Source organism: Lepus europaeus, chromosome 12 (genome assembly GCF_033115175.1).
Source record: "Lepus europaeus isolate LE1 chromosome 12, mLepTim1.pri, whole genome shotgun sequence".
Classification (NCBI taxonomy): Eukaryota; Metazoa; Chordata; class Mammalia; order Lagomorpha; family Leporidae; genus Lepus; species Lepus europaeus.
This window is the reverse complement of record NC_084838.1, coordinates 71,570,242-71,590,915: the sequence shown is the minus strand read 5'-3', so window position 1 is coordinate 71,590,915 and position 20,674 is coordinate 71,570,242. Positions and strand designations below refer to the sequence as shown.

General features: G+C 38.7%; 1 protein-coding gene across 5 annotated transcripts in view; it reads right to left on the bottom strand.

The window, feature by feature from the left end:
- The window catches only part of RFX3 (regulatory factor X3), a 340,737-nt gene that overhangs the window by 200,695 nt on the left and 119,368 nt on the right, over positions 1–20,674 (bottom strand). For all 5 annotated transcript variants that reach the window (XM_062208334.1, XM_062208338.1, XM_062208333.1 and 2 more), the window contains one exon: positions 2,998–3,122. In XM_062208334.1, the coding sequence (XP_062064318.1) occupies positions 2,998–3,114 (117 nt within the window). In that variant the 5' untranslated portion in view covers positions 3,115–3,122. The remainder of the gene's footprint in view (positions 1–2,997; positions 3,123–20,674) is intronic.

Genomic DNA, 20,674 nt, shown 5'->3' with positions numbered 1-20,674 from the left:
AGGAAATCCAACTGGCCAATAGACACATGAAAAACTGCTCAGGATCACTAGCCATCAGGGAAATGCAAATCAAAACCACAATGAGGTTTCACCTCACCCCCATTAGAATGGATTTCATACAGAAATCAACAAACAACAAATGTTGACAAGGATGTGAATAAAAAGGTACCCTAATTCACTGTTGGTGGGAATGTAAACTGGTCAAGCCACTGTGGAAGACAGTATGAAGATACCTCAGAAATCTAAATATAGACATACCATAGGACCCAGCCATCGCACTCTTGGGAATTTACCCAAGGGAAATGAAATCAGCATACAAAATGTTATCTGCATCCCTATGTTTATTGCAGCTCAACTCAAAATAACTAAGATATGGAACCAAAGCAAAAGTCCATCAACTGAAGACTGGATAAAGAAATTATGGGATATGCATACTATGGAACACTACACAGCAGTAAAAAAAAAAAAATTAAAAATCCTATCGTTTGCAGCAAATGGATGTAACTAGAAAATATACTTAGTGAAATAAGCCAGTTCCAAAAGGACAAATACTATGTGTTCTCCCTGATCTGTGTTAACTAATAGAGCACCTAAAAGGTAATCTATACAAGTAAAATTTTGTGATGTGATGACTTTGAACAGCCCTTGTCTCGAATATTGAGGAACATTTATCACACTATTTTTTAAATTTTTTACTTATTATAATCATGTGTATAAAGTTAATTGAAAATAGATCTTAGTAAAAAATAAGAATGGGAAAAGGAAAGGAAGGAGGAAGAAGAACAGGAGTGTGGGTGAGAGGGCAAGTAGGGTGGGGAGAATTACTATGTTCCTAGAGTTGTATTTATGAAATTGGGGAAGTTCATATACCTTAAATAAAAGGTTTCTAAGAGGAATAAAAGAGAAGCATGCTAAGATAATGCTTAAAATTTTAAAAAAATTCGTAAGGTAAATATTCTATTTTTAAGTACATGGAGGTAATTACCAAAATATCAAGTTAGAAGAGGTAGTGCCTCTTTATGGGATCAGAAGTGCAGTTAAGAACTGACAAATCTTGGACAGTGCTGCAGCTCACTAGGCTAATCCTCTGCCTGCAGAGCAGGCATCCCGGGTTCTAGTCCCAGTTGCTCCTCTTCCAGTCCAGCTCTCTGCTGTGGCCCGGGAAGGCAGTGGAGGATGGCCCAAGTGCTTGGGCCCTGCACCTGCACGGGAGACCAGGAGGAAGCGCCTGGCTTCTGGCTTCGGATCGGCACAGTGCACCGGCTGTGGTGGCCATTTGGGGGGTGAACCAACGGAAGGAAGACCTTTCTCTCTGTCTCTCTGTCTCTCTCTCTCTCACTGTCTAATTCTGCCTGTCAAAAAAAAGAACTGACAAATCTTGCTGATTTATTTGACTCTTTGTACATTTTGTATGCATTATAAAAGACCTGTAGTAAATATGGAATGATATGCAAATTTAATAAAAATACAACTGTTTTTAAAAATAGAAGAGAAGGTGGAAAGGAGGGATACAGGAAGGAAGAAAAGATAGTTACGGACAGAGTAAGATGTGTACCACAGACCTTTTGAAGTCTCCAGAGGTGCTTTCTGGAGATAGGATCACTATCTCTACTTCACTTTTATACATAGGCATTTTCAAGGCAATTCTTCCACACAGAGGAAAACCAAACCAGAGTGAATTTAACTTTTCAACATTTCCTTAATATTCACAGACTGTCATATTTTTAAAAGTGGGCACATACAACAATAACCAAATCATCCTTTACTTGATTTAGGATGATAGGAAATCATGGAATTGGTGATGGTATCAATAATACCAGAGACTTTTAAAACACGTTTTTTGAGATACTCATTGTTGAACACAGAAAAAGAAAAAATAATAACAAAGATATGAAATATAACTAATAGACTGAAACATATGAAGTTATTTTGTAAATCAAAATCATGTGTGGTTCAATCTTAACAAACTTGGAGCATGAAGGAGGGGAAATTGTGTGTGTACGTAAGGTAGAGACCAGATATGAGTGTGTTAAGATTTAAGAAAAAAAAAATTAACTTCAGGAGTCTTTATTAACTCAAAAAGTCAGACTTCCCTGGGATTATAGCACTATCCTGACCAAACCAATTCTTATATACTGATTACTGCCTGAATCATTCCAACTATCACTTATGAAAAGATATTCCTCTTCCTAAAGACTTATTTACAATTGAATAAAGACTGTCCTAGATTCTGAGAAAATACAGGCAAACCTTGAGTTTCAAGAGCTATTTGACATACAATCTTTCTCACTCACGTTCTTATGACAGTCCAATGCATTCACAATCCACACACACAACCACTAACTTGCATGAACAGCATTATTTTGTCAGTATCTGTCCAGAACAAACCAACTGCCATGAGTATGAATAAGACCTCTAGTAAGCATCTGATAATGAATTCATTCCCAAGTTTCTCAATGGGATGACTCAGATCTCCAGACCTTTCAGATAACTTTATTTGCATTAAATAGTAATCATCAGCAACTTAAAGTGAGGGTATTTTCTTAAACACCACAAAGGCAAAAATTCCTACTCAAAAAAATGCATGCATCCTTTCCTCTACTGAGTACTAATTGTGAGCAGTATTATTATGAAAGTATTGATATTAATAGTTCAATGTGAAAGGAGCAGAACATTGTGATTGCTAGGGTGGGAAGGGGGGAAGAAAAGAGAAACAGAAAACCTTGTAGAGTGGTCAAGTCAGAAAAAATAACTTTCCTATACTAAAGATGATATTTCAGAATGGAGATATAGTTTGAGTATTCACCTATAACCTAACACAAAGAAACTGGCACACCCAGAAAATTCTCAACATTTGCTAAATTAACTAAGAATTGAACTATGCCAACCTTAGCACACCATAAGGCAAGAAAGTCCACATAATCTTTGTATATAGCTGTGTTAGACAATCACACAATGAAAGTAACAGCTTCTTCACCGAGAACAGCAGCTCCTTACCTGCTGTTGTACTGGTACCTGCTGCACCACCTGCGTAGGCACTGCTGCTTGACTAGCCACAGATGTTTGTAAAGTCACTGTCGAACCTGTGTCCGACCCGGTCTCTGATGTCTGCATGATGGTCTCTGAAACACATTAACACAAAAATAAAGTTCAGACTGTTTCCCTTGCGTGATCACTTTCTCTAGATTTGTTTTAATATTCTATACTTTCAATCCTTGTAATACCTCTCATTCCAAAATACTGCCCATGAATGATTATGCAGTCACTTTGACCACTTTTTAAACAGAAAATTACTAATCCACATTTTTTAAGTATCCATTTGCACTTCTTATTCTGAGACCACAAAGGTTAGATCTAATTGAAAGCTTCCATCCTTAGTATTATCTGTTATAAATGGTCTCGATCTCTTTACAGACTATGGTCCAAAATCCTATCAAGTTATTAATTCTTAGAACACAAACCCTATATGGATGCAAATATGTCATGAACTTCAATTTCTAGATATTTTTATAGGCTAGCAGGATGTTACTGGAGGACCACATTTTAGAATAAATCATCTATAAAATTTTTTTCCAGCATACTACTGAGTGATCTAAAATAAATATTAATGTATGTCCCAAACATAACTGAAGGATCAAATTTAATAATTTTCTCCACTTGTGGTAGGATACGGTATGAAAAAAATTCAATTATATTCTCACACAATGATGGCCAATTATCAATAGTGCTTAACATTTTTGAAAGATGAGGATGACTACTCAGTATCACATCACATACATGAGACTTGTAAACAAAAACATGACATTTGACTATTTCTCATTCACAATTCAACATGCCATAGTTTTCACTTCATTTCTTATGTAACAGGGTTACATTTTTGCTGCTCTTACTCTAACAAGCATACCTTTTCAGGCTTCCTGGCCTTGACACCTCCTTTTGCTATTTACACTTTCAATAAAATAAATGTGTCTCTCTGCCAATGAGTGGAGACCAGAAATCTAATTTTCTTTCCTAGAGTAAAAGCAAGTTTTATCTCAGGTAGTATAGGAAAAATACCGCACCAAGGTTTAAAGTTGTAAAGAATAATCATGAACATTAATTTTCTCTTAGGAATTTTGTTCTTTCAAAGAGAAAATTAACCTCTCTCAGCATCTTCTGTCACAGCAATACCTCTTCTGGTGTTTCTTTACCCAAACTTGATATCATCGCATTCAGTTTTAGAAACAGAGCTCTGAAAACATCAGATCTAGTCTTATTTCATTTGAGGAATCTAAGCCCAGAGAGGTTAAGAAACTGAAGTTGGACAGGAGTAGGCTCAGAACTGAGCTTGTTTCACTTTAAATCTGTGCTTCATTTTTTTGGTAGGCTTTTAGACTGGAATCTCTTTAGGTGACTGAATTTTATTTTGTGAAACCTTTCCACAATATAATACACTTTAGTAGGTAAGGTATAGCAGTAACAGATAGCTTTGATTATTTCACATATGCTCAGGTCTCTTCTAAGTGCTTTACATGTTAATTCATACATAAATTAATTTGTGTAACAAGTCAAGGTAGTTAGTATTATAATCTTCATTCACAGGTAAGGAACGTCAGGCACACAGAGGGAGGTAGCTAGGGGCTAACAAAATAAAAAGAATGGAGACTGTGTCTAATAGCCATTAATGCAGGTCAGCTCATGTTCAGCTCTGGGATATTGGAGATATGTGGAAAGCAAATCTGCAGATTCTAGTTCTTCCAATTTTCTAATGGAAGCTGAAAATTCCAACATGTTGGCTAGTTTTTAAAAGTGTGACACTGTACATGCACGCATGCACACACACACACACACCCCTCTGCACTAGCATTAATATCACAGATATGCCTAAGAATTATGAGAATGATAGTATTTCCTACACAAAAGTCTTACCTTATTAAGATTACAGGGGAACCAACATTTCTCAAAACTTTGAGAGACAATACACAAACCAGGAACCCTATCTGTGCCTCTTTCTCCTCTTTCATTGCAGAAGAAGGTAGGTGAAAACACCCAAATCCCCACCCCCTGCCCCACCAAAAACAAAACTGCGAAAGAAATGTCCTTTCACTCATTCTGTACTTAAAGGCTGTCCATGCCATGTGTGCTATAGCAGAGGAGCTTTTCTGCAAGGACTAAGGAATGAACCAAATGTTAGATGCCCTCTCCAGCAAGGTTTCTGGAGTCTCTCTTGCACCTCCAAGCTGGCTTAATGGTATTTGTCAATTTAGGATACAGATGAGAAAGACAGGCTTGCCCATTGTGGTTTACCCTTTAAAATGCAAAATCAAAAGTAGCTGACTTTCTCACAGGGAGTCTCTCACACTATAATTCCCTATTTCACCAAGAACTGGCTGGGAATTTTACCAAGGCTAGTTTGTATATCCATACACTGTATCACAGAGCAGTCTACACAGCCTCTTTGGTACATGACCCATACTTTTTGATACCCACTGTGTGAAATCAAACATTTGCAAGAAAGAAATTCCCTTTAAAAATTAAATTTACCTTTAAAGTAATTCTTACCAACTCCCAATAAACTGCCTGGGAAAGCACAACAGAGTATGAAAGGGATATATTTGGAAAATGGCCTCCTGTGAAGTACATTAGATTCCCATAGACAGGATGCGTTTGACTCAGAGAGATGACAAAACAAAATTTTTAACTGCCAATATTTTATAAGCAAATTATTCAAATAGCTATACCTATTCACTTGCCTGACCCTGACTGGTATTTGGGTTTGTGATTCCTCTGAGGGTGAGAAACTTATTCCTACAAATTGAACTGAAAGCAGAAAAAAATTCTTCTAGGGTTTGAAACAATACTGATGACATACTGATTCATTGCTTTCATACAGAAGAGTCATATCCAAGCTCTGACCATTTTACTGATAGAAACGTCAGACTAGATGACTGAAACTCTGATCTCCCCCTCCTACAGATGAGTCAATTGAGACTCCTAGAGGTTAAGTCACTTACTCAAGGCAACACAGCAAGGAACTAGAAAGGGAGTGGCTAGACATCACACTAAATAAGCCCATGCACTAAACTACTAGACCATGCTGGAAGTCCTGAGTTCCACAATAGATGTTGCACAGATGGAAGGACAGCGGAGAAAAAACCAAACTGCTGCCCTGAATGAGGAAAAGATGTTAACTATCCAACAGGAAAATCATCATAGAACAGAGCAGGGAAAATAAGACAGATAGAAAACAACGGCTTATGGCCAGCACCGCGGCTCACTTGGCTAATCCTCCGCCTGCGGTGCTGGCACCCCGGGTTCCAGTCCTGGTTGGGGCACCGGATTCTGTCCCGGTTGCTCCTCTTCCAGTCCAGCTCTCTGTTGTGGCCCAGGAGGGCAGTGGAGGATGGCCCAAGTGGTTGGGCCCTGCACTTGCGTGGGAGACCAGGAGGAAGCACCTGGCTCCTGGCTTCAGATCAGCGCAGTGCGCCGGCCGTAGCGGCCATTTGTGGGGTGAACCAATGGAAAAAGAAGACCTTTCTCTCTCTCTCATGGAGAACTTTCCATTCAGCTTTTGGCTCTACTCACATATCACATCAAAACTGGCATATAAATCCCAAATTACTGCAGTCTGACCTGACTTACTTGGTTCCTGGGTTATAAGGTGAAGCTAGGTGATAAGCACTTAGGCTCTTAGTTTTGTCTCAACTCTTCCTTCCTAGACACAATTTCATTCTCAACTGATTTCACTGATTACCTTTGAGGAAGGGGCTCTCTTTGCCTTTCTCAATTCTCATGACTGGAGATGGTTTCAACCACATCCCTTCCAGGGACTGGCTCAAAAGGTTATAACCTTTATTAGCTCTCACTTAGTCTTTCCTGGTACTCGACACTACACTAAGTGCTTTAAATACATAGAAGAATCCATGATGGAGGCATTATAATTCCCACTTAAATGAGGTAATCAAGGCACAAATGGATTAAATAATTTGTCAAGAGTCACACAGCTATTATGTGGAAGAGCTTGAATTCAGACTCTAAAACCCATGATGTCAACCACTCCATATGCAACTTTGCAACCACGTGATGATAGGGCTCCAAATGAAAAGTTAGAAACCACGGTCCTGAACAGCAGTCTTTAGGGCTCTCAATCCACAGTGTTTCATCTACACTTCTAACAACAGTGGACAGACAGGCTCGGCTCTCTCTGACACCCAAATTGGAGAGGATCTCCTGTGTTTCTCCTGAGGCCATAATGAAACTCAACCAGTAAGTACTTTTCCACAGGCATTTTAACTCTTCAATTCTGAAGACCTCATCTACCAGAAGATCAATTAGAATGTTAAAAGTAGGTTTGAGGGGTATAACCCTCCTGCCAATTTTTGCCAAACAAATCATTTAAACTCACTGATACGTTCAGAGTACGCCAACAGAATTCAGAGATTTCCAACATTCCTGTAGGTGTGGATCATCACTGGCAGGTAGTGTCCTCGTATGCACCACGTGCAGGTTTTGTTTTACTCCCAGGATAGCAGTTTGTGGGGACATTCATCCAGCACTGGTTTCTGATGCTTTGTTTATGTTTGTGAGTAATTTGGTTAGCTTAGTTTCTTCACAGTCTCCTTTCAAGTGATATTTGTTTATCAGTCACAAATGCAGTCACATTAATCCATTTTGATAAGCTAAATAAACCCCTGCAGCTTGTCAATGATGCAGCCCAAATGCAAATGAGCTGTATATTCTTGCAGGAGAGACATGCACAATTTCAGTCTAGTCATCCTTGCCTAATGTGGCTGTCAGGTGTGTCATGAGCAACAGATGCTTGTTTGACAAAGAACCTTTTTATTCTGGCTAATTAAGCAGTTGGACACACCCGCCTGTTAACCGTTCTGCTTTGTACAGCCAGCTCTGGCTGAATCATGCGAATCTACAGCTAAATAGGCCACACTTTGAAAGAAGGCTAATTAACCCCTAAGAAAAGGAAAGGAATATTGCAAAAACCCAGCTGCCCAAAGCAACAAGATTAGCATTTCTTCAACCTGATGGGCAAAACCTAGACAAATCAAATGTGTTTGGAACAAACATGCATTATTGCAAGTTTTAAGGCATTCAAATTTCTTTCTGGAACTTCCTGAAAATTATTTAATACACTCAAATTCACGGTTGGATTCTTTTTGTTGCACACAATGTACATGTCCTATTAAATGGTTTAATAGTCTGATCTAATCAATTACTTATCAAACAGAACTATATAATAGGTCTAATTTAAAAACAGGTAGTATCCATCTTGTATTTATTGGGGTCTTTCATCTGGAAATAATTTGCTCTTCCAAAAAGCAAAGTCTGCAAAGTTTGACCCTACTACACTTCACTGTATTGTTCTTAACACTGAAGAATATAACAGATTTTCATTCATATAGAAAATAAAGACCAGTAATTTAGTTTTCAAGTGCAACAGAGAATTTCCTTCCATTTTCCTTACAGAAAAACATGCTACTTCCAATTCTTATTTGAACAAAATTAACCAAATTACCAGGATACTCACTTAAGAGGTTTAGTAGAAATAAATCATATATAAAATGTGACAATACTCAAGAATAAATAATCTGCAAGAGCATTAGAAACCTGACTCAACCTAATTAGATTACAGAAATGTCATTTCATAATTGAAAATTATCATTTCTAACATACAGAGCACAGAGTTTATCCTCAGTGTACTGTTACACAAAGGATGATCCAAAAATCATTCTAAATAAAGTTCTGCAGCATAAAACTTTTATTACTAATACTGTGATTCAATATCAGAATTACTAAATGTTAGAAAATAAAAGAACACATAGTACCTATAATTATTAAAATCTACAACAATTAAAATAAGACCTCTAAAAGTGAAGAGTGTGTTTTGGTGGGAGGGGGGTCACCGATACATACCTTATGAACCAAAAATTAGTATGAAATATATATATTGTTGACTATTCTGGAGTAGATGATGAAAAAATATTATTACTCTAATTCTTTAAAACTAAGCAGGATATTAAGTAATATTCAAAGAATACATAGTGATAAACAAAATGGCATACTGAGAATTATATATGTATGTATATATGTTATATATTTGATTAAATAATGTGATAAATCTAATTGACACTTTGACAAACATATATTGTACCTACTACAAAGACAAAACACTAAAACTTGGCTTTTTTCCTCTCTAACCAACACAAATAAAAGAAACTAGTTAAACTATAAACTGTAGTCAAATACCAAGATTTTTTTATTTAAATACACCTTAATAAAGTTTATTCAGTAAAATAAGCAGCTTTAGCAAATCAAGTAAATGAAGACTGTAAAAGAATTCATGCTTTTCTATATTATAAAAGCTCTGCCTCTTTATTTAGGTTTGAAGTTGTAATTTACATGAGAATATACAACAAATCTCTTGTATTAAACTGATCTGTAGAAAAATGATAGAATGATAATAGTGTAGCCTGTTCTGCAGTCATCTTCCTGTGATAGCAGATGACAGTGATTAATGTTGGTGATGATTAATCAGCACACTGGTAACATATACAGGTTGCCTGGGTAACTTTCTTCACTTTTCAAACAAAGGTTTTCTCTTAACTAATTCTGCCCTTGACTCAGAATAGATTCAGAGAACTATTTCTTTAAGAAAGGAAAAATCAAATTAAATTACTGTAACCATTTTTATCTTAATGGGCTGGTTACTTAAAAACTAAAATGAAATGATCCATTATCTCTGAAGCCAAAATACTGAAGTAAGAGTTATTTTGTGATTTGTTTTTCTTTCCAGTTATCAAGAGAAGCTGTCTTCAAGCATTGAAGTAATTTGGGGGAAATGAGAACCAAGTGTTTGTCTAATCAACTACTCATGCTATCCCAGTATTTTGTCTCATTTTCATGAATTAATTGGCAAATCAGTCTTATCTAGATGCTAAAATATAGCAGTGTCCAGATAATGACTAAAGGGAAAAAAATTAAAGCCAACCACATTTTTAAAACCTTTAAGTATCCTAATCCTACACTCTTTCCTTCTGGAAGGAGGATCTGAGAACCAAATGACATAATACACAGCAAATTCTATGAGATGAAGCTATAAATGTTTCTGCCTATTGATCAGTCTAATTCTCGTTTTTAAAAAGATTTATTTTATATATTTGAAGGGCAGGGTTAGAGAGAGAGAGAGTGGGAAATAGAGAGAGAGAAATCTTCCATCTGTTGGTTCACTCCCCAAATGGCCACAACCAGGAGCCAGGAGCTTCATCTGGGTCTCCCAAATGGGCCTAGAGGCCCAAGCACTTGCACTATCTTCTGCTGCTTTCCCAGGTGCATTAGCGGGGACTGGAATTGGAAGTGAAACAGCCAGGACTCGAGCCGGTATATATAGATAGATAGATAGATATAGATACAGATATATAGATATAGATATAGATATAGATATAGATATAGATATAGATATAGATATATGAGATGCTGGTGTTGAAGGCAGCAGTTAAACCAGTTATGCCAAAACACTGACCCTGGTCAGTCTAATTCTGGGTATCTAGAACCCACTGATTGAATGGGTTATTTAATGATAGTAACACTTAGAATAGAAACATAATCAACACTGAGCATTATCTGTTACTACCCTTATTATAGATAAGAATACTTTCTGTGTATACAATAGCTGCTTTGCATATACTTAAATCTAATTTTGCTGATGAAATTGATACTCATTTTATAAGAGGGAAAGAAAGGATTTAGTGAGTTTGGATCATTACCCTAGGGTCACAGAGCTATTAATAGATAAAGGAGCCAGCACCGCAGCTCAACAGGCTAATCCTCGCCTTGCGGCACCGGCACACCAGGTTCTAGTCCCGATCGGGGCGCAGGATTCTGTCCTGGTTGCTCCTCTTCCAGGCCAGCTCTCTGCTATGGCCAGGGAGTGCAGTGGAGGATGGCACAAGTCCTTGGGCCCTGCACCCCATGGGAGACCAGGATAAGCACCTGGCTCCCACCTTCGCATAGTGCGGTGCGCCGGCCGCAGCGTACTGGCCGTGGCAGCCATTGGAGGGTGAACCAACGGTAAAGGAAGACCTTTCTCTCTGTCTCTCTCTCTCTCTCACTGTCCACTCTGCCTGTCAAAAAAAAAGAAAAAGAAAAAAATAGATAAAGGAAAGATGCAAGTTCAATACTGTCTCACTCCTATAACAAGACCAATCATCACCATGCTAGTCTGTTGCACGGACGTTGTAACAGCAGCAGACAATAAGAATGTTAGCAAAATCAACTTTAAAGATAAGATACACCATGGAAATTCTGAACACTAAAGGAAAAAATGATGATTTGAAGAAATAAACATAAATATATGAACTGCAAATATGTATCAAGTCTACTGGATGTTATCAATAATACATTCATTCATGAATTAAACAAACTATAATTTTTATGATTTGGAAAAGTCTGCCACAGGTTAAAATCACTTGCACCAACTCTGAGTTTATAGAATATTTTACAGATAACAGAAGATGTGAGACACAGACACTGATTTGCTTTCAAGAATTTAAATCCAGGTGGCTGCTGTAGTGGCATAGTGGGTTAAGCTACCACCCATGACACCATCATCCCATATGAGCACCAGTTCAAGTCTAAGCTGCTCCACTTCTGATCCTGCTTCCTGCTAATGTGCCTAAGAAATCAGCAGAAAATGGCCCATGTGGTTGGGCCACCACAACTCATACTGGAAAACCAGGATGCAATTCCAGGCTCTTGTCTTCAGCCTGACCCAGTTTTGGCTATTGTGGCCATTTGGGGAATAAAACAGTGGATGCAAGTTCTTTCTCTTTCTCTCATTCTCTCTCTCTCTCTCTTTCTCTCTCCCTGTGTATGTCTCCCTCTGTGTAACTCTGCCTTTCAAATAAATAAATAAATAAATATTTTAAAATGGAATTTAAATTATCCTATTAAAAAAGTCAATTAAGTGAATATCTGTGAATAGCATAAACACACAGATGTTTGCTTTAAGTACTGCTAACAGCCAAAAATAAGCAACTAAAGTATCCATAATTAGGTAACTAATAAACTATTCTATCTTATACCCTACATTTGAATTGTATATAGATTTATAAAAGTCAATATGGAATGCTACCTACAATACTATAAGCATACAAAGCAGATTGCTGGGTACAGAGTGTTAAGGCACTACTCACAACACTGGCATCCTCTACAGGAGCCATGGTTTCGAGTCCTGGCTATTCCACTTCTGATCCTGGTCCCTGCTCATGCACCTGGGAAAGCAGCAGGATGGTTCAAGAACTTGGGCCCTCTCACCCAAGTGGGAGATGCCAATGGAGTTCTGGGAACCTGGCTTCAACCTAGACCAGCCCCAGAACTCCATTTAGGGAGTGAACCAGCAAATGGAAGATATCTTCTCTATCACTCTGCCAGGCAAATAAATAACATAAATCTTAAAAAAAAAAAAAAAAAAAAAGCAGGTTGCCAACACAGAATGATGTGATTTTATTTACCGATACATAATTACATGCTTAGGAAATATTCTTAAACTGCATCACAGGAGGGTAAAATACCACTGATGGCACTCCGAAGGGCTTACCCAAACCTAAGATCAAACACTCTGAGTGCTCTCAAATTTATTCTTTACTTCCTGATCAAAAGCAATATAGGGGGCCAGCGCTGTGGCACACTAGGTTAGTCCTCCACCTGCGGTGCTGGCATCCCATTTGGGCGCTGGGTTCTAGTCCCAATTGCTCCTCTTCCAGTCCAGCTCTCTGCTGTGGCCCGGGAAGGCAGTGGAGGATGGCTTGACTGCTTGGGCCCCTGCCCTGCATGGGAGACCAGGAGGAAGCACCTGGCTCCTGGCTTTGGATTAGCGGAGTGCCAGCTGTGGTGACCATTTGGGGAGTGAACCAACGGACGAAAGACCTTTCTCTCTGTCTCTCTCTCTCACTGTCTGTAACTCTACCTATCAAATAAATAAATAAAAATCTTTAAAAATAATAATAAAAAAAGCAACATAGGCCCCAAACAGCCATCACAGCCTAGAACCATCTCAGAGTCAGCCTTAGAGTTTATATCTTAAACACCCATCACAACCCTACAGACACTTGTGAAGATAGATTTTTGTTATGTTCTGTTACTAGGTAAGAGCGCTGCCTCCCTTCTTGCAGCTAAGTGGCACAGAACTCTCAAGGGGCTCTCAAAAAAAATCTTTTCAATGATCCTAATAATGTACACTATTTTTAAAATATCTCTGAAAATAATATCTATAAAATCACTCATTGCTAGGTTCCATAATCTTTCACATTTGTGCTGAGGGAAGATTTGAAATCTATTGTAACACACATTCCCAAATATCAAATATGATCCCTTACTTACAACAATGCCTGCAACCTATCATCCAATCCAGAAACAAGATCTGAATTCAATTCTGTCCTTTGTATAGGACAACAAGAGTGCCTCTTCCAGAGATCTCCAATTATAGAGAATATAATTGGGGAATATAGATGGTCTCATCAAGCAAATATCCCCTTCATTTTTTTTTTTTTGTCACTGGTGTCCTTTGCAATCAAAACTCTTTTTCTGCTGTAAGAAGTAAGTACCTTGTAGGAAAAAAAAAATATATATATATATATATATATGATTTAATGTTTGTAAGAGCCTCCATTATTTGTGGAATTGATTTGGAATATGGGAAAACATATTTCATTTTTTTTTTTTATTAGGCAGGTAGAGTTAGACAGTGAGAGAGAGAGAGAGACAGAGAGAAAGGTCTTCCTTCCGTTGATTCACCCCCCAAATGGCTACTACGGCTGGTGCACTGCGCCGATCCAAAGCCAGGAGCCAGGTGCTTCCTCCTGGTCTCCCATGCGGGTGCAGGGGCCCAAGCACCTGGGCCATCCTCCACTGCCTTCCCGGGCCACAGCCAAGAGTTGGACTGGAAGAGGAGCAACCGGGACTAGAACCTGGTGCCCATATGGGATGCTGTTGCCACAGGTGGAGGATTAGCCTAGTGAGCCATGGCGCCAGCCCCCAAATATTCCCTTTCTAAACTAGCACTAATGTCAACTGGTCATTGTTCCTAGGTACCCTCAATACAGTTTGCTCTTCCCCCTCCCCCAACACTCACCAGTGTAATTTTATCTACATACACAAACGTACCCACCTCGCCTTCAGTTTGGTGTTGATAAACAAGAATATACTCAACAACTAGGGCTTCCAAGTGTTATTTTAGATAGGATGGGAACGAGAAAAGGAAAGGCAAAGATTAGCTTAACAGCCAGCAATAATCAAAGAGCCATATGAGAAATACACAGATAGTACTGCCCCTCAACAAGAAGACTTCCTTTGGATTTCATACAGGGAAAAACCAAGAGCAGGAACACTTAACTTTTTTCATACCAAAAAAGTCTCCAAAGATAACTTTCCTGTTAGATTCTCTAGCCCACACAGGAATTTCTTTTTTTCTCTTTTTTTTTTTTTTTTGGCAGGCAGAGTGCACAGTGAGAGAGAGAGACAGAGAGAAAGGTCTTCCTTCTGTTGGTTCACCCCCCAATGGCCCCTGCGGCTGGCGCACTGCGGCCAGCATACCGCGCTGATCTGAAGCCAGGAGCCAGGGGCCTCTCCTGGTCTCCCATGGGGTGCAGGGCCCAAGCACTTGGGCCATCCTCCACTGCACTCCCGGGCCACAGCAGACAGCTGGCCTGGAAGAGGAGCAACCGGGACAGAATCCAGAGCCCCGACTGGGACTAGAACCCAGTGTGCTGGCGCCGAAGGTGGAGGATTAGCCTATTGACCGCAGTGCTGGCATTCTTTTTTTCTTTTTATAAAAGTGAAGAATAGATTCTTTTGCAGTTTCTAACTATTATAATGACAGGCTCAAAGAGATCAAAACATCTAAAAGGGGAAACTAATTCTTTATGATAACACTGCTAATAATGGAAACAATATACCCCATTTTAAAATGAACTGTATCTTAAAAAACTGAAATTTCATCAATGCTTTTTTTTTTTTTAGCAAATATAGTGAACATGAGTGTGGGTGGACCTCAAAAAAACTTTATATATTCACACACATAAAATTCTGAAACATTTGCTGTAAAACATAATACTATTAATAAAATGAAATTTTTTACATTGCCTTTTATTATAGAAATGCATAAATACATGTTTTTGGAATAAAGACCTGGGAAAAGGATGAAAATCTAAATAGATGAAAGTACCCTGCCAACCATATGAACTCCTTTGCTTAACAGAAAAATTCTCTGTGAAGTCCTGAAAATTTTAAATAATTATACTGAATAGAAAATACAGTTCCTTTGAGGCTTATGCAATTAGTGATGCACAATATGTAAGACTTCCAATTGAGTAAATCACTTTCTCAGCTCCAGAAACAATTCCTTTAAAAACTCCCAACAACACAGTTCAATGTCCAAAATGGGTTATTATAGGCTTGCTCAAACCTTCAATAACTGCCTCTAAATGGGGTTATCAAAGCGTTTCAAATCAACTGTAAATTCTTGATGATTTCACAGAGTTGTCATTATATTTTACATAAGTGTGAAATTTTACATAATGAGATTAATTTTCTACTCTCCCTCCTGTGGTGGTCTCCTTCAGGGAGTTTATCACTGATCATTCATTAACATCTACTCTTCTTATCCCAATGTTTCCCTGTTCACCAAACTTGTCCAAAGGTTCTCTACAGTCACCATTTCCATTTCTGAAAATTCTCCTCAATTCCTGATGTCTTGATGTTGAGTTTCTGTCAGATATCAGATTGCTCTAGAGAAGACCATCTCTGCCAAAGTTGTTAAGGAGCAATCTCTCCATCTACAAATTCTATGACCATTTCTTGGCTTTTTACACTCAAAATTAGAGACAATCCCTTACTTTCTTTAAAAGCTCTTTTTCTTTGTCTTCTTAGACTCAGTTTTCCTGAATGTCTGCCTACCTTTTCTGATGAGTCTTTATTTTTCCCCTACAGGGTTAAATTCCTTTTGAACCCACAGTAAAGAGATCCATTTATGGTATTTTGTTATGCCCTCTCAAGTACCCTGTTTTGAAGAGTTCAGCCACTAAGAATTGCTATCTAAACATGAATAACTTTCCACTCAGTAATTCTAGTAAAGCAGCTCTGGATTTTTAACTACCTGTTGAATCTTCTTTTAATAGTGCATTAGCATTACAAGTCCAATCATTCAAATGAAATCATCAAGACGAAGCTTAACTTTGCATTATTCTTATAATAATGTTAAGTACTGTGAGGGACAGTACTATGAGGGACAGTCTCTGTTCCATTGGAGTCCAGAATCTACTGATGTCCTAAAGCAAAAGAGGCAATCTCACAATCCAGTCATCTGGACATACTATCTTCCCAAAGAAGCTTAAAACAAAGAGCCAGACTTATTTTCCTTCTCTTACCTCAAATATAATCAATTATTGAGACAAATGATTCTGTCCCCGAATATCTCTCAAAAATCTATTCACTTTGGCCGGCGCCACGGCACACTTGGCTAATCCTCTGCCTGCAGCACCTGCACCCAGGTTCTAGTCTCCGTTGCTTCTCTTCCAGTCCAGCTCTCTGCTGTGGCCCGGGAAGGCAGTGGAGGATGGCCCAAGTGCTTGGGCCCTGCACTCGCGTGGGAGACCAGGAGGAAGCACCTGGCTCCTGGTTTCAGATCGGCACAGTGCACCTGCCATGGCGGCCATCTGGGGGTGAACCAACGGAAAAGGAAGACCTTTCTCTCTGTCTCTCTCTCTCTCACTGTCTAACTCTGCCTCTCCAAAAAAAAAAAAAAAAAAAAAAAAATCTAATCACTTACCTCCATCCCATCACAGGGATCCTTAGAGGCCAAGCCACTCTACAACAGGTTTCCAGCACCCTCAGGATAAAGTAAAAACCCCTTAACCTGGCTTACAAGGCTTTTTAGAACATAGCTTCTGCCTACCATTTTCCCAAGAGCACATACAATCTCTCAATGTGGAACTATCCTGTTTCCCAGCCCTGGGGCATTTAAATAGGCAGCTTCTTCTACTTGAGACAATTTTCCTCCCCATCTCATCTCATATTCCTCATTCAGGTCTCCACATAAATTCTATTTTTCCCCAAATAGCTTCCCAAATAACAAGTCTTCTTCCCCATTCTTCACACTAGTCTGGGTCTGTTGTTGTGTCTCCTATTTCGATTCCTCACACAGCAATGATGACATCATAAGAATCTCTACAACCAGCACTTATCTTTCTCACCCACAAACGTGCCACAGTTCCCAATACATAAAGGATCCTCAATTTGAATAAGTAGATGAAAGTTCAAAAGAAATGAATTTAAGTCTGTGATGAAGGGAGCAGTGCTATGGCACAGTAACTTAAGCTTCCGCCTGCAGCACCAGCATCCCACATGGGTGCCAGTTGCTCCTCCTCTGATCCAGCTACCTGTTAATGACTTGGGAAAGCAGTGGAAATAGCGCAAGTGCTTGGACCCCTGCACCCATGTAGGAGACGTGAAGAAGCTCCTGGCTCCTGGCTCTGGGTCAGCACAGCTCCGGGCATTGTGGCCATTTGGAGAGTGAACCAGCAGATGGAAGACCTCCCTCTGTAACTCTCAAACAAATAAACCTTAAAAAAAAAAGACTGCTAAAATATTACTAATAGAATATGCTGTATTGGAGATACTCAGTACTTCAAAAATTCTGCATAAACTGTTTATTGCAGTTTATTACAGCCATTAAGTTGTCAGGTACCAATGCCACCTTACTAGTTAAAATGATCAGTTTAAGTTCATAACTGATCATAAAGATAGGATTAACTGTCAAAGGGATCACATAAATAAGACCAGTGTCTGCTAATAATAATTGATAGAATTAAAAAGGAGGGAACGATTCAATATGGGAAGCAGGATACACAGCAGACTCATAGAATGACAAATGCCCTAAACAGCACTCTGGCCTCAGAATCAGCCCTTAAGGCATTTGGATCTGGCTAAAAGCCCATGAGAGTATCTCAGGCATGGAAAGCCAAGACACTCTGGCAAAAAAAAAAAAAAAAAAAAAAAAAAAAAAAAAAAAAAAAAAAAAAAAAACAAACCCTAAATGAAAGATCTCTGTGAGTGAGATCCCAGCGGAAAGAAAGGGCCATCAAAGAAGGAGGTACCTTTCTCTGAAAGGAGGAGAGAACTTCCACTTTGATTATGGCCCTGTTTAAATAAGGTCGGAGGCTGTGAACTCAAGAGGCTTCCATAGGCTTGGCAGCTCATAACAAGAGCCTTGGGTGATTACTGACATCATAAATAAGAGTGTCATTTCTTAAATCAACAATAGGAGTCACTGTGCACTTGCTCCCCATGTAGGACCTCTGTCCTTAATGTATTGTACTATGAGAATTAACGGTAAAACTAATCTTCAAACAGTACTTTATACTTCGTGTATCTGTGTGAGTGTAATCTTTACTTAGTATATACTAAGTTGATCTTCTGCATATAAATGTAATTAAAAATGAATCTTAATGAAGAATGGGATGGGAGAGGGAGTGGGAGATGGGATGGTTTGCAGGTAGGAGGGTGGTTATGGGGAGAAGAACCACTAGAATCCAAAAGTTGTATTTTTGAAATTTATATTTATTAAATAAAAGTTTTCTACTAAAAAAAGAATGTTTTTCTTAATTTTCTAATGCCATTTCACTTTCAATTTCTCATTACAGCAGAAATTCATAACTCCCATATTCAAAGAACTTATAAGCATATTTTTTAAATAAAGTAACAACATAAGGATTAAATACACTCAAAGAGCAAATCAAGTCTCTAGCTATTGCTCTAAACCTCTGCATATAGTTTATTGTGTTTTAATAAGCACACCTGAATCACTGAATACTAGATTCAGATCCAGTGCTCTAATCATGTCATCTTGGAATAAGTGACCTGGTACGATTCCTTTGTTTTTATGAGACAGAAGTACTCAGAGATCTTCAATTTTCATAGTTGAAATGCTAATAAGCAATTAGTCTAATAGTAATTGTTCTCACTTCATTAAATAGCCATTTGAAATTTATTTGAACTTGGTAACATTCAATTGATATTCTTCTATTTTCTCTTAACAAACATTAAATCTTTGCACCAAAAAAAAGAAAGAAAAAAAAAAAGAAAGGAAAAAGGTATCCCAGGAAGCTTCTTGTTACTAATTAGTTACGAAATTTATGTCAGGACTTCAGTATATTTCATCTTTCCCCTAATCCTGTAAGGTAGGAACTATTATTAGCCCATTTTTAACAGATAAGACAAAAGTGAGGCATAGAACTTAGATATTTCTATCAGCATAAGATTACACAATTAGAAATGGGCAAAGTACATGAACGTAGTATACCATCTATTAAGTCCACAGGGTAACATTTTGCTTTTTTTTTTTTTTTTACTCAACAATACACAGTACTAGACAATACAAATGTTTAACAGACCAATTTTCACTTATTCCTGTCTGGAGTTAGCCCTTTTTTTTTTTTTTTTTTTTGACAGGCAGAGTGGACAGTGCAGTGAGAGAGAGAGACAGAGAGAAAGGTCTTCCTTTACCGTTGGTTCACCCTCCAATGGCTGCCACGGCCAGCGCGCTGCGGCCGGCGCATCACGCTGATCCGAAGCCAGGAGCCAGGTGCTTCTCCTGGTCTCCCTTGCGGGTGCAGGACCCAAGGACTTGGGCCATCCTCCACTGCACTCCCGGGCCATAGCAGAGAGCTAGCTTGCAAGAGGGGCAACCGGGACAGAATCTGGCGCCCCAACCAGGACTAGAACCTGGTGTGCCGGCGCTGCAGGTGGAGGATTAGCCTATTGAGCCACGGCGCCGGCCTGGAGTTAGCCTTTTCAATCTGATACACATAACAAGAACTAGACATGCTGTGATTTTTCAACCAAGGTAATAATCTTCCATGATACATTATCCCCTAAAACAAAAATCAAAACAAAAAAAAAATTTTAAAACCCTTAATTTCAATTACCACAATGCAGAATATTTGATATAACTCTTAGCTAGTGCTAATAAAAATGCCTGCATCTCTCTCATACTACTGCTGAGGCATCAACATAGATGGGATCATTGCAATCTGAAAATTAAGACAAAGGGTTATGGACATCTTGAATGCCATGGAGTTTATAAATGATAATACAAACGGTTTAATAAATAATTAAAACATAATCCCTGGGGTCGGTGCTGTAGCATAGTTAATCATCTGCCTGCGGCGCCGGCATCCCATACAGGCACCGGGTTCTAGTCCCGGTTGCTCCTCTTCCAGTCCAGCTCTCTGCTGTGGCCCAGGAAGGCAGTGGAGGATGGCCCGAGTGCTTGGGCCTCTGCACCCGCATGGGAGACCAGGAAGAAGCACCTGACTCTTGGCTTCAGATTGGCATAGCGCCGGCAGTGGCGGCCATTTGGGGGGGTGAACTACTGGAAGGAAGACGTTTCTCTCTGTCTCTCTCTCACTCTCACTGTCTAACTCTATCTGTCAAATAAATTAAAAAAAAAAAACACACACACACACACACATAATCCTTATCTACTTAAATGCATTCTGTAGTTTCTTTAATTCCAACATTTGTAAAATCAAATGGATGAATATATTGCTTCTGTTTTACCTAACTGGAAACCATTCACTATCTGAATTATTAATGATAAATTTGGCACTCATTTAAGTTGAAATGA